The 12,226-nt window shown below is 39.7% G+C and overlaps 2 protein-coding genes across 2 annotated transcripts in view; one reads left to right on the top strand and one right to left on the bottom strand.

Moving 5' to 3' along the window:
* The window catches only part of fat3b (FAT atypical cadherin 3b), a 69,248-nt gene extending 63,847 nt beyond the window's left edge, over positions 1-5,401 (bottom strand). The window contains exons 1-3 of the mRNA XM_078266721.1: positions 2,462-5,401; positions 2,228-2,362; positions 1,530-1,731 (exon numbers count right to left, since the gene is read on the bottom strand). Coding sequence (XP_078122847.1) covers positions 1,530-1,731; positions 2,228-2,362; positions 2,462-5,401 — 3,277 coding nt within the window. The remainder of the gene's footprint in view (positions 1-1,529; positions 1,732-2,227; positions 2,363-2,461) is intronic.
* A 2,149-nt stretch (positions 5,402-7,550) lies between these two features.
* Positions 7,551-12,226, top strand: part of chordc1b (cysteine and histidine-rich domain (CHORD) containing 1b) — a 7,342-nt gene continuing 2,666 nt past the window's right edge. Inside the window, exons 1-4 of the mRNA XM_078266484.1 lie at positions 7,551-7,712; positions 11,162-11,211; positions 11,289-11,345; positions 11,476-11,636. Coding sequence (XP_078122610.1) covers positions 7,649-7,712; positions 11,162-11,211; positions 11,289-11,345; positions 11,476-11,636 — 332 coding nt within the window. The 5' untranslated portion in view covers positions 7,551-7,648. The remainder of the gene's footprint in view (positions 7,713-11,161; positions 11,212-11,288; positions 11,346-11,475; positions 11,637-12,226) is intronic.

The raw sequence follows: 12,226 nt of genomic DNA, 5'->3' as shown, positions 1-12,226 counted from the left end.
GGATTCACTAGGCAAAATTAAAATATGGGTGGTATCAAATGCAATGAAAAAAACAGTGGTTACTGGAAAAGCTGCTCATTATTTTAAAACATACTCTCTAGTAAGTAATTCATAAAAATTAATGAAACTGGATTAGATATTTGGTAACTGTTAAATAAGTATTATAAACAGTACTGTTTAAATCATAACTAGTATATTACATTGTTGTAAAGTGGTTTATCTAAATACATTTCAGTAGAAAGTGACTTGCACTTCAAGCCTACACAATTCTCACAATTGGCATGCTTATTTGCAATACAGGACCTGTCAGTGGTAAGACATGACATCACTACTCACTATGGAGTACCTAGGAGAATGAGTGAATGAGACTGATTTTCGGAGCTTGGAGTTTACGTGTTTCAGCACCATGGAGAGAGACAGAGAGAGATTAGGTTTAAAAGTTTCAACAGTGTGGATAGAGACTGCAACAAGCTTTGTTGAGAAAGCAAGAGTTCTCACTTACACCTACTTTTGTTCCCATAGAAATATCAAAAATGAGTCCTGTTTCAATGTCCATTGGGCTTTTTTAAGATGACTTCAATAAAATATATTGTAAGACCTACCTTTGCCATCCTTAATCAAACAAAGTTTTTCTAATTAAGTTAAGAATGAAGAGAGACATTTACTTGGCATATCTTAATGGCTTAATATCCATGGTTCATCTACAACAACTCAGAGGAAATAATTAGACAATAATATATATATATATATATATATATATATATATATATATATATATATATATATATATATATAGAGAGAGAGAGAGAGAGAGAGAGAGAGAGAGAGAGAGAGTTGGCCTTTCATTCTGTACATGCGCCAATATGAACTAATATGAACTGTCCTATTTTCAAACTGGGTATTTGATTCATTTTATCCCTGGGTGAGTGAGTCACAGCCTCCTGTTTGGATCAACATGTTTTCAGCTGTGCTTTGACACTGCGGGACAGTTGAAGACAACTGCACGCTTTTTTTTTGGGTCAGGCCAACTTAAGTAAGTCACAGTGATTCCACTACTCTTGAAAAAGATGGTGGAGCTGTGCAGGACATTCTTGATCCATGCTATCCATACAGCACTGGATCAGTTGTACTGAGCAGCCTGAGGCGAAGCCAGTGTAGCTGCCATGCTGCCCTCATTACAGTAATGATCTCCCAGTACACAGCTCCAATGTGAGGACCCGTCAACACACTCAATCTGACTGTACCTCACACTTTCTCCCTCCAATACAAATGCACAATGCTATCAAGGGGTCATGCTTTCTGTGTATCACCGGCAATGCAAAACCACAATGTAACAAAGGGAAACATTAAATAGTTGAGCAACAACTACACACGTGAAAGTCATTGGCAATAGCACAGAAATAGTACGATTTCCTATAATACGCAATGATTTGCAACACATTTGGATTTTGATATTCCATGCACGGCACTATAAGTTATTGGATTTCCACTTTACATAAGTAGGCATCAAAATTGATCTTGTGTCGCACCTGTGTCTTCGTCAATGGTGAAAGTGCCTAGTCCGCTGCCTCCTCTGACAGAGTACCTCAACACACCATCTCGCCCCTTGTCGTCGTCCTTAGCGCTGACTGTCAGGACGCTTGTGCCTGCACGAGAGTTCTCCTTCACTGAGCCTCTCACAACAAAGTCAGGGAAGTAAGGTGCATACAAATTCTCATTGACATCCACCACCTGAAAAAATGTAAAGAGTCAAGAGATGTGTAGTATCAAACAGTTTGAATTTACAATATAACATTAGATCAATATACCAATATTGCCTTTAATTAAATTATGGCTAGCAGATGTTCATGATTTTCTGACAAGCAATCATTTTGGTAAATTAATTCTTTACTTTGCTGGTGTACCCAAATGTTCCCTTCAACGGAATTAAATTGAATTGAATTGTGGGTCATTCTGCAACTTCTCCTTAAGCATACATTCTATATCATTATTGTGGTTTGTTTGGGAGTTTTAGTGCACCATGATTTAAATGCTGTTATACAGATATTTCTAGAGGAGAAATTAGGGGAGCATTAAAGAATATGTGTAAATATGGGGATGTTGTATCAACAATTTAAAGCTTGAAATAAACCAACAGAACTATAAATGCCAGTGCACAATTGATGAAACTGATTTTGATTTAGAATTTGTTCTGATACAAATGTGTTTGTATGTGTGTGTTACGCACCTCCACCTCCACAAATGTCATACTGCTGAGGCTAGGTACTCCTCTGTCCTCAGCAAGTAATGTCAGGTTGAAAAACGATTGTTTCTCAAAGTCCAGCTCCTTCCTAATCCTCAACACTCCGCTCCAAGCATTGATCTGTACAAAGCATTACAATCCCATACATCATAAAATGTCAATAAAAAGAGGATCAGAATATGCAACAGTATAGGCAACACAAATAGTGACATCACCTACCTCAAAAGTGCCGTTGAAGTCATTAATTAAGGAGTATCGGATCTGTCCACCGGGGCCCATGTCTGGGTCCTGAGCCTGCACCCAGGTAATCACGGCTCCTGGTGGGAGGTCCTCCAGCACACGAGCAATATAGCTGCTAGGAATGAAAGCTGGGGCGCAATCATTGACATCCTCCACTATTATACTAAGAGTAGTCACTGACGACCTTCGAGTGCCTCTTTCAGCCTTGTCTCTCACTTCAATCTTCAAAGTGAACATTGGGATGGTTTCTCTGTCCAAGTGGCTAGAAACAAAAACACTTCCAGTTTCGCTGTCAATACCAAACTGAGGGACACTGGTCAGCATTATATAGGAGAGCTGTCCATTTTGACCTATGTCTCTGTCAAATGCAGTCATGGTAATAACTTCAATACCAATGGCTGAGTTTTCTGCAACAAGAGCAGAGAAGCTGTCCTGATAAAACTGGGGGTCATTGTCATTTGTGTCCTCAATGATCACAGTCAGTAGTCTCCAGTTGGACAACTGAGGAAAGCCCTGATCGTAGATGGTGATATTAAGGAAGTAACGATCCAATCGCTCCCTGTCAAGTGGCTGCAAAACAGTTATCAACCCATTCTCCATGTTGATGTTGAAGCAGTTTTCTTTGTTACCATCAGATATGGAGAAGAGTACACGGCCATTGAAGCCTGTGTCGCCATCTCGTGCTCTCACCTGAAATACACTGGCACCAGCAGCAAGGTCTTCTCTCACTAGAATACTAGTAGGTAAAGCCTCAAACTGTGGAGCCTGTTTGTTTATAGAGAAATTATCTGTATGTCTCACAACTTGTCTTGGTCTAGCCATAGCAGATGCTTTTGAAACCATTTTTTCTGCCAACAGCTGGGCTACCCTGGTCTCCTTGCAGTTGAACCCCCTGGGTGGCAGCCTACCCCTCACCACAGACACATTCACAAATGTAGGATCAGATAACATCTCACCATCTGTTGCAACTATTTTCAGGTTGAATATCCCACTTTTTAAATTAGCCATTCCTAACGATCTTCTTAATGACAAAGCCCCAGATTCTGGATTTAAATTGAAGTAGTCTAACTCATTCCCAGACAGTATCTGGTACCTCACCATTCCTAGCTCATCCATGTCCACAGCTGACAAAGTGACAATAGTCTGGCTGACAGGGAAATCACGGCTTATCATCCCCCTGCAAGAAACTATCTCAAAAAGTGGCTGGTTGTCATTGATATTTATCAGACGAATAGTGACATTAACTTCACTCTCCCTTCTGTATGGTGAACCCCAATCAGAGGCCCGCACTGCAAAAGTATAGATATCATCTGATGACTCAAAGTCTAGGTCTCTTGTGATTCTCACCTCCCCTGTGTCCTGGTCTATTGTAAACGGAAGTGACTGTTCGCCACTTATTGTGTGGGTTACATACCCATTCTCTTCTTTATCAGCATCCACAGCAGACACTACAAGAGCAACAGTGCCTACAGGTAAGCTCTCATTGATTGCAATATCATAAAATGGCCTGTTGAACACTGGATAGTTGTCATTAGCATCGTCTATGGTGATTTGGACCCTTGCTTGCTTCTGACTGATAATATCAACTACCTCCATCTCCATGAAATCCTGTGATATCCTTGTCAGCTGCCTTGTGGTCATAATAACTCCAGTCAAAGGATTTATATCAAAGTACATTAGATCTGAGGGGCTGCTGAAGCTGTAATTGACACTCTGAGGAGCTGGGGAGATTTTCACCACCTCTACAATAGTGCCTGGGGGAGCTATTTCACTCAGCTTCACTACATAAACATCTTTCTGGAAATTGGCCAACACTGGGTCTGGCTTTCTAACCAACAACTGAACAACTTGAGTATTAGAAAACTTAGGAGGTATACCCCTGTCTTTAGCCTGAAAGGTTAAATTGCAGCCATAGGGGAATGTATCCCAGTCAAACAATTCTGATGTTTTAACCCTATACTCATTCCCGATAGGTGATCGATCAATCACAAATTGTTCAATGGGGTCACCCTCAATGATGGACACCCACTCTATATCCCCAGCTATTCCCTCGTCTTTGTCCTCCACAGTCATTATAGCATAGACTGGGTCCTTGTCAGCCCATGATGGAACGACAGCAACTGCATTGAGAACAGGAGCAAATTCATTAACCCGCTCCACAGTAAGGACCAGCCTAGCAGTGCTGCTAATACCATTGTTCCCATAGAGTTTCATCCCTCTGTCAACCACCTGCACCTCTAGCTCAAATCGGTCTTGTTTGTCCATTCTGGGCCGACCTGTCAGGGTGATGACACCGCTGGTCGGATGAACAGCAAAAAGTTCAATTCTGTTCTTGAAGAAGTAGTAGAACTCCCCATTGGAGCCCACATCAGCATCTGTGGCTGTTACACGTCCTATGCTAGCACCCAGGGGGGCACTCTCAGAAACAACAAATGAATAGGAGGTAGGGGAGAAGAGAGGTCGGAGATCATTGGTATCCAAGACCTTGATATAAACGGTGGCTAAGGACTCTAGACCTCCAAGTGCAGATGCCTTAACTGTCAATGTGTAATTGTCCTGTACTTCCCGATTTAATGTGGCACCACTGCCTCCATTAGTGCGTATACGGAGAAAACAAAAATCTCCCATTACAAACTCCTCAGCCTGGAAGATTCCTTCAATGTCTCCAGACACAATGGAATATTTTATGTTCAAAGACCGAGGTGGCCCAAGAACGATGCCCATTTTTACCTCACTTCTGGTATAGGTTCTTGCCGCAGAGTTCTCGAAGATGGAAGCATTATAGGCAGGCTGGGTGAAGAGCAGCAGGCCTTGACCTGCCCTAGGTTCTGTCAGGAACTGGGCATTGGTTGAGGGGAAATAGAGTAGGTAGAAGCAAATAAAATGGAAAAGAAGAGAGGAGCTGGGTAGAGGAGGCATATTTCCCCACCGATTAGGTTTCATCACTATTCCATCACCCAGTCACCCTATATTTGGAAAGAATAACAGATCTGGATTCAGTTGGAGAGTTGATAAAGACATGCACTCTGCATGCTAAAAAAAAATTATAGAGAACTGTGTGACAAAAGTTACAAAGACATTTCTGGGGTACTGCTTATCACTACAGGGATATGATAGCATATTCAATGTTGCGCTCAACAGTTTGCATTAAAACACTGAATATACCTACTTTCAGAACTTAAAAGGACTGGAGTCCGAACCTATATGATCTACCTTGCATTTCCACTTTTTTCTTCTTTCTTTTTTGAGAATGCGCGGTACACAAACACCTACTTTTATGCGACGATTTACTAAGGCTGTTATTATCAGTATTACTATGGCATTTCAATATGATGCCTTGATGTCCCCCCCCCCCCCTTTTTTATTTTTATTTTTAATTTTTTTATAAATCTTTATATTGTGTGTTTTTAATTTTACATTTAATTTTAGATTTTACTTTACTATTAATCTTTTATTTGTAGTGTTGTAATGCTAGTTCAAGGCATTTTGATGAATGATGTTTATGACGGATGTTGGAAAAAAGGTTGGAAAAAAATGGAATTGTTTTTTTGTTTTTTATACTGATACACACTTTATTCTGTGTATTTCCTGTGCAATTTCCATCAATAAACAGATTTCAAAAAACAAATAAAATAAAAACACTGAATACTGCACCATCAGCAGAGACTGACATATCTTTAAACAAACAACATCAAAGCAAAGTTCACTTAAAAAGACTCAGTGAAGAACATCATGTCACCAAATAAAATAACAGGGATCAGGATTATAATACAGAGTGGCTAAAAGACACAGTAGTTTGTTATTCTTCAGCCTGTAGGCCTACTTTTACTAAAGGAAGATTTTGAATGTAGGACTTTTACTTCAACAGAGTATTTCTACACTGTGGTATTGCTACTCTTACTTAAATAAAAGATCTGAGTAGGCTACTTCTTCCACCACTGGTTATTATCAGGTTAACTCCAATGCACAGCCAAAGTTTAAACTCATTAGTAGCCTAACTGCCAGAAAAAGGGAATGGAATATGAGGTGACCTAATTAAAAAAGGAATTATGTAGGCTACTCTTTTTCTTTTCATTACAACTGCTTTTAAGTAGGTCTACTGTATGGGACACTGTACAGCCTACTAAATGTAGTAACGCCAAATAGCATTGATTTTATTGATCATTATACAACTTCAACAGAAACTACATTTTTTTATAAACTGATGAAATATGAAATTTGCTCGCTTATAGGCCTACTGTGTGTATGGACAAAGTATAGATTAGTATCAGCCCCAAATTGGCTGTCAGAATCCAACGACTCAAATTAACATTCCCCAGAGGGAGACCGTCCCGGCAGATATCGGGGTGCATTTATCGTCTCCCATGTTGATGCAGATGCAATAGAGCTGTTGTAGACATACTTCACTCACACATCGCAGCGTGTCTTACCTTTACACGAAGCTGTCATCAGTGAAAGTAAATCCTTTCCCATCCTCTCTCCGACAGTCATTAAAAAAAGAAAGTCGAAACAGTCGCGCAGAAGTCGGTGGTGATGCGCAAAATGCAAAATTCATGTGCACATATCCCGACAGGCAGTTGTCTACTAGGCTGTAGCCATCCTCGTAAAACTAAAAGCTATTGCCCCGGTTTCATGCACCTGACTAATAGCCCTGATTGCAGTGGGCTAGTTCGGCTTTATCTGCAATAGTTAACGCAAACACTCAAGTTAAGCAGTTAGGTGTGTTAGCTGGCTAAGGTTAAGGTCCGAGATAAATGTGGTATGAAGAACATGTGGCTTAACGCAAGTTGGAAAGCAACCAGCATCAGTTGTCGCTGAGTGGGACCACGGTGCGCTCACAGGATGGAGGTGGCGGTTTGGGCAAGCTCCGATCTTTGCCGAGTGTAGCCGACAACATCCGGAAATGTAACTGCAACAGCTACGGTTCTCATACAGATGCTAGATCGGATCCGCTAGACGTGTCGACGTATTTGGATTAGGATACTAATGTATGCCAATCAGAGGCAGAATAAGGCGGGTCACGAGGCAAGTCCTGTGACGTCGATACATCTAGCGGATCTGAACTAGCATCTACCATCTCTCACACACACACACACACACACACACGAGCTCTTAAGTGGTTAGTTACAATTCTGGCCACCAGTTAAACTTGTTCCATCCGCCATCATGTCCGTTTTGTGTTATAATAAGGGATGTGGACAGCGATTTGATCCAGAAAATAACCCAGACGGTGAGTAACGTTATAGCTACTAGTATTTTAACTATCGTTGTGCCCCCTAACGTTACCAGTCTGTTAGCAAGCTAACCTCTGATCATCTGGAAATTTCTATAGCGAGCAGGCCTGCTCGGCCCATGTAGCTAACGTTAACTTGATATTACTGTAGCTGACTGGACCCAACACAGTAACAACTTCTTTCATCAACACTGCTGTATCTTATAACTCAGGAAGCTAATAACACGTGGGCCTGCTGTGAATCGTATTGTTAGCATGGCAAGCTCCACATTAGCAGGTTAAGTTAGAGACTGCAGAACCATTGTACCGGGGACAGGACACAGTACGTCGGCTTGAAGTTTCAGAAACGCGCCATTCAACGTTTTTACTACATTGAGACTATTTACAGCACATTTTTTTATTAATGTTAACCCATAACCATGTCACCACAAGTGCGAAAACAGCGAAATCACTTTTTCAACAACTCGAAAGACAGACTGGGTTAAACAGAGTTACCGGTCAACAGTGAGGTTCAGCTTTTCAAGGGAAGTAACGTTATCTCTCTGTATGGAAATATCCATCACATTGCTTGTTTCCCAACAGCCTTTGAAGCTGTCTGCTACTTTGATATGGGTTGTCAAGCAACGTTAAATTGTAAATGCTAACACAAAAGAGACAGAAGTAATGCAAATGAAAACTATAACACTAAACTGCAGAAAAAGTGAGATAGGTAGGATATAGATATGCTAAAATAATCACCACAGCCTTCCAAACACTACAATGTCGTACGTAAGGAAATATAAACCTCCTGATGTAGGTAGAGTAGGTGTGTTATTGCAAACCTCATATTTATGGCACCTGTGCCCCTAAGTGTTCAAAGATGCACAAAATGTGAGAAACCCATAAGGGATGGAAATAAGTAAGATATATTCATAAGACAGTAATTTTCCTTAGTACAGTACCAAGCAGGCTTATGCCTGAGGAAAGTCAAAGTATATTTTGAACCCACGCAGTCTGCTGCCATATCCATTTATGAAAGTGAGAGTAGTATCCCCAATAACCAGCGGCCTCATTTAGAAATCAGGACATTTGACACATATAGTCGTGATGTGTCTACGGTGCTTATTCCTCATTGGAAAACGTGGCCAAATCCATGTAACACAAGATTCCTCAGGAGACAGGCATTTTGAACGCCACTCATCATCATGAGCTACACTAATTATTCCCGTCTCATTGCCTTTTGTCATGTTGAGTTGGTGTTAACAGGTTTGGCACTATATCATCTTGTTTTTACGTGAGAAATCCCCAGACCAGCAGGATAACATTTGGGTGGGGAAAGTGAAAGAGCAGCGCTTGTCCCTCCCTTATCACCACCACTGAGGTGCCCTTGAGCAAGGCCCTTAACCCAAACCGCTCCAGTGGAGCTGCTCGGTGGCCAGTAGATCAGACTGTGGTTGTACTGGGCAGCTTCCAGGTATGAATGTGTGACTGTGACAGGTCGTCGATGCAAATAAGAAGTTGTTCTCAATCGACTTACCTGAATGAATAAATAAATAATTTAAAAAAATAAATAAAAATACAAATGATTAACTTGTGCAGTACCCCAACAATACCACTAGAAAATTCACTTATATGGTTGCGTAGGGAGAAGATCATTTTAATGATCATTTACTTCTTCTTGAGTTTCCTTACTTAAGAGAGAGTTTACTCATTAAACAATTATTTATTTGAAGCCAGTGATCTGAATGTAATTGATAGTTCAAGGTGGTATTGTTGTCTTCAGCTCAAAACCTCAATGAGTCCCTTATTTCCTTTTATAAGAAATGTCCTCTGTCTTCAAATAATAGGCTACATTAAGTATCTGGTGATGATACACAATGAGACAATTCCTATGTCAATATATGCCTCTTTTCATAAAAATAGAGTATATTATCATTATCTTTAGAGGTATCTAAGAGGTGTATCTAATGCTATTGTATAGAAGATGCACAGCTCTGTCTGTAAGGAACATGCTTGATTTATGGCGTTGCCCAGCCACATTGTTTTATTGATTCCACAGTGATTTGTCTTTTAGGGCAGTGCCAAACAGAGAACATTTAAAAAAGCATGCTGTACTTTTCTGATAAGGCAAATAAACGATGCTTTGTCAAAAGTTCTGATTGTATTCATATAAATTGGTCATGTGTGGTTGTCTTGTATCGGTTTCAGATAGATTTTTTTGGACTGGTTTGGCTTGTATGTTGCTGATATTTAGCCTCAGTTTGAAAAACTTCTCCTCTACAAAAGATGAGTTGAATAAATATATTTCCAATGCATTTCCTAATGCCCAGGTATTATACTTTCTCTATGGATTTTGTGTGTTGCACTTTACAAGGAAAAATGCAAAACATATTTGTTTTATGTAAGAGGTAGCCTAGTGGGAATTGTAGTCTATTTTTATCAAACTGAAGTATCAAAAACATACAGTATATGTACTAAAGCTTAAATTGTCTTCATGTGTTTAGTTTGCTAGGTTTGTAGTCTGGTTGTTTGTTTTATCCATGAAATATGCTGTAATATGCTGTATCAATATTAATGTAAGTTTTATTACTTACTAGTTTGCAGTTATCTACTGAGTTGCCTTCAGAGAGAGAGTAGGGCTGGGCGATATGGAGAAAGTCAGATATCACGATATTCTTGATCAAACGCTTCGATGTCGACATTGCGACGATATTGTAGGGTTGACTATTGGTGCTTTCGCAAAATATTTTCACAATGAGATTTTTGATAAATAATCACCAATAATGTGGATATAATGACTAAGTGGATAAAGGCAAATAATAGAACAGCTAGAGTCTGGTAAGACATCAAATGACATCACTTTACTGTAATGCTGCCCTTAAAACCAGGAATAGACATCACACTTATGCCATATTACAATATCCAAAATTTCAGACGACATCTAGTCTCATATCACGATATCGATATAATATCGATATATTGCCCAGTCCTAAGAGAGAGAAACATTTTTATTTTGTATTTCATCCCACAATCTACACACAGTTTTCTGAAGGCAGCATCAGACATTGCTGACCCAAGTCTTTTGAGATGTGTACCACATACAAAAGGAGGATCAAATGCAGACAAGACATCACTGATGTTGTAGTGCTTCACCAAGAAAGGGTTGGTCCCCGTCAAACAGTTGAAAATCACAATCAATTATTTGTAGTTGTTGATTCTCAAAATGCCTTGCCATATTCAGAAACTAATTTTCTACAACTCTACTTACTTATCATATAATGAGATTTCTGCCACAGTGAGCCATTTATTGTGTAACTTGAAAACCGAAGCTTTTGTGTTTTTAATGAAACTATAATTCATTAAAAGTAGGCCAGAAAAGTCTACAAGTCAGGTTGCATATTATTCGATGCTTCCTATATCACCACATATTTCTCTAAATTAATCAAAGTTTTGGTTCTTTTTCACAGATGGTTGCACCTATCATCCAGGAGTCCCAGTATTCCACGATGCATTGAAGGTAAAAGGCCTGAAAATGCACAGCTAGCTTGGGTCTTGTTATCTGGTCAAAGTTAATGTCTGTCTGTCTTTCTCCAGGGATGGTCCTGCTGCAAGAGAAGAACCACCGACTTCTCAGACTTCCTCAGCATTGTTGTAAATTTTAGTTTCTGTTTTAATCCATACTTTTAATCCTCAACGGTCATGTTTCCATTGTCTGTTGTTGTCATAGGAATTGACTGCCACCTTGTTTGTGAGTCCAACCCAATGACTTTCTCCTCCACAGGGCTGTACAAAAGGTCCCCACAACAAGGAGAAGCCCCCTGAGCCGGTGAAACCAGATGTGACATCATCAGTAGAAAAGAAAGACGCAGATGACCAAAAGCCAAAATTTAACGAGTACATCATCTCGGCACCAAAGCCTCAGGAGGCGATAAGCAGACCGAGGTTGATCAATATCGTAGGAATACCCTAAGCGCTTATTATTTGTGCAACAAAGCCCCTTTTAAGTAAAGCAACGTGTTTTTGGAGATACAAAGATTTTACCAAATCACATTTTAAAGGGGGAAAAAACAGGCCAAGAAAAACACACTTTCCTCCATTCAGTACATTCACAGGGCTTTCAGTTTAAAACTATATATATATCTATCTCTCCTTATTATGCCACATACTACATATTCTGCTTCTATTAATTCTGGTTTAGTATCAAATGCAGAAAAGGGCAGGTACAGTTACAGTATCAGAGGTATTAATTAAATCAGCCTGAATAATGAAGATCCACAGGATAGTCTGAGGCGTTCTCTAGTCATTTACCCTGGATGCTTCCCTACGGAGTTCAAAAGAACGTGGACAAGCGACTGATAAAGCGATTACTACTACTAATAGTAACTATTTTCAAGTAGTGTGTTGGTCTTAGGTTGGCTTCGTACCAAATACCTCATTTTGAAGTGATACTTAAAGGAAAAACTACAATACCCTTCCAAATAATTTTATATTAACAAGTTAATTTTTTTTTTTTTTTTTACTACCTTTTGTCC

This window comes from Sander vitreus, chromosome 13, assembly GCF_031162955.1.
Source record: "Sander vitreus isolate 19-12246 chromosome 13, sanVit1, whole genome shotgun sequence".
Taxonomy (NCBI): Eukaryota; Metazoa; Chordata; class Actinopteri; order Perciformes; family Percidae; genus Sander; species Sander vitreus.
Note: the sequence above shows the minus strand (reverse complement) of the source record. Positions and strands in the feature narration are given on the sequence as shown.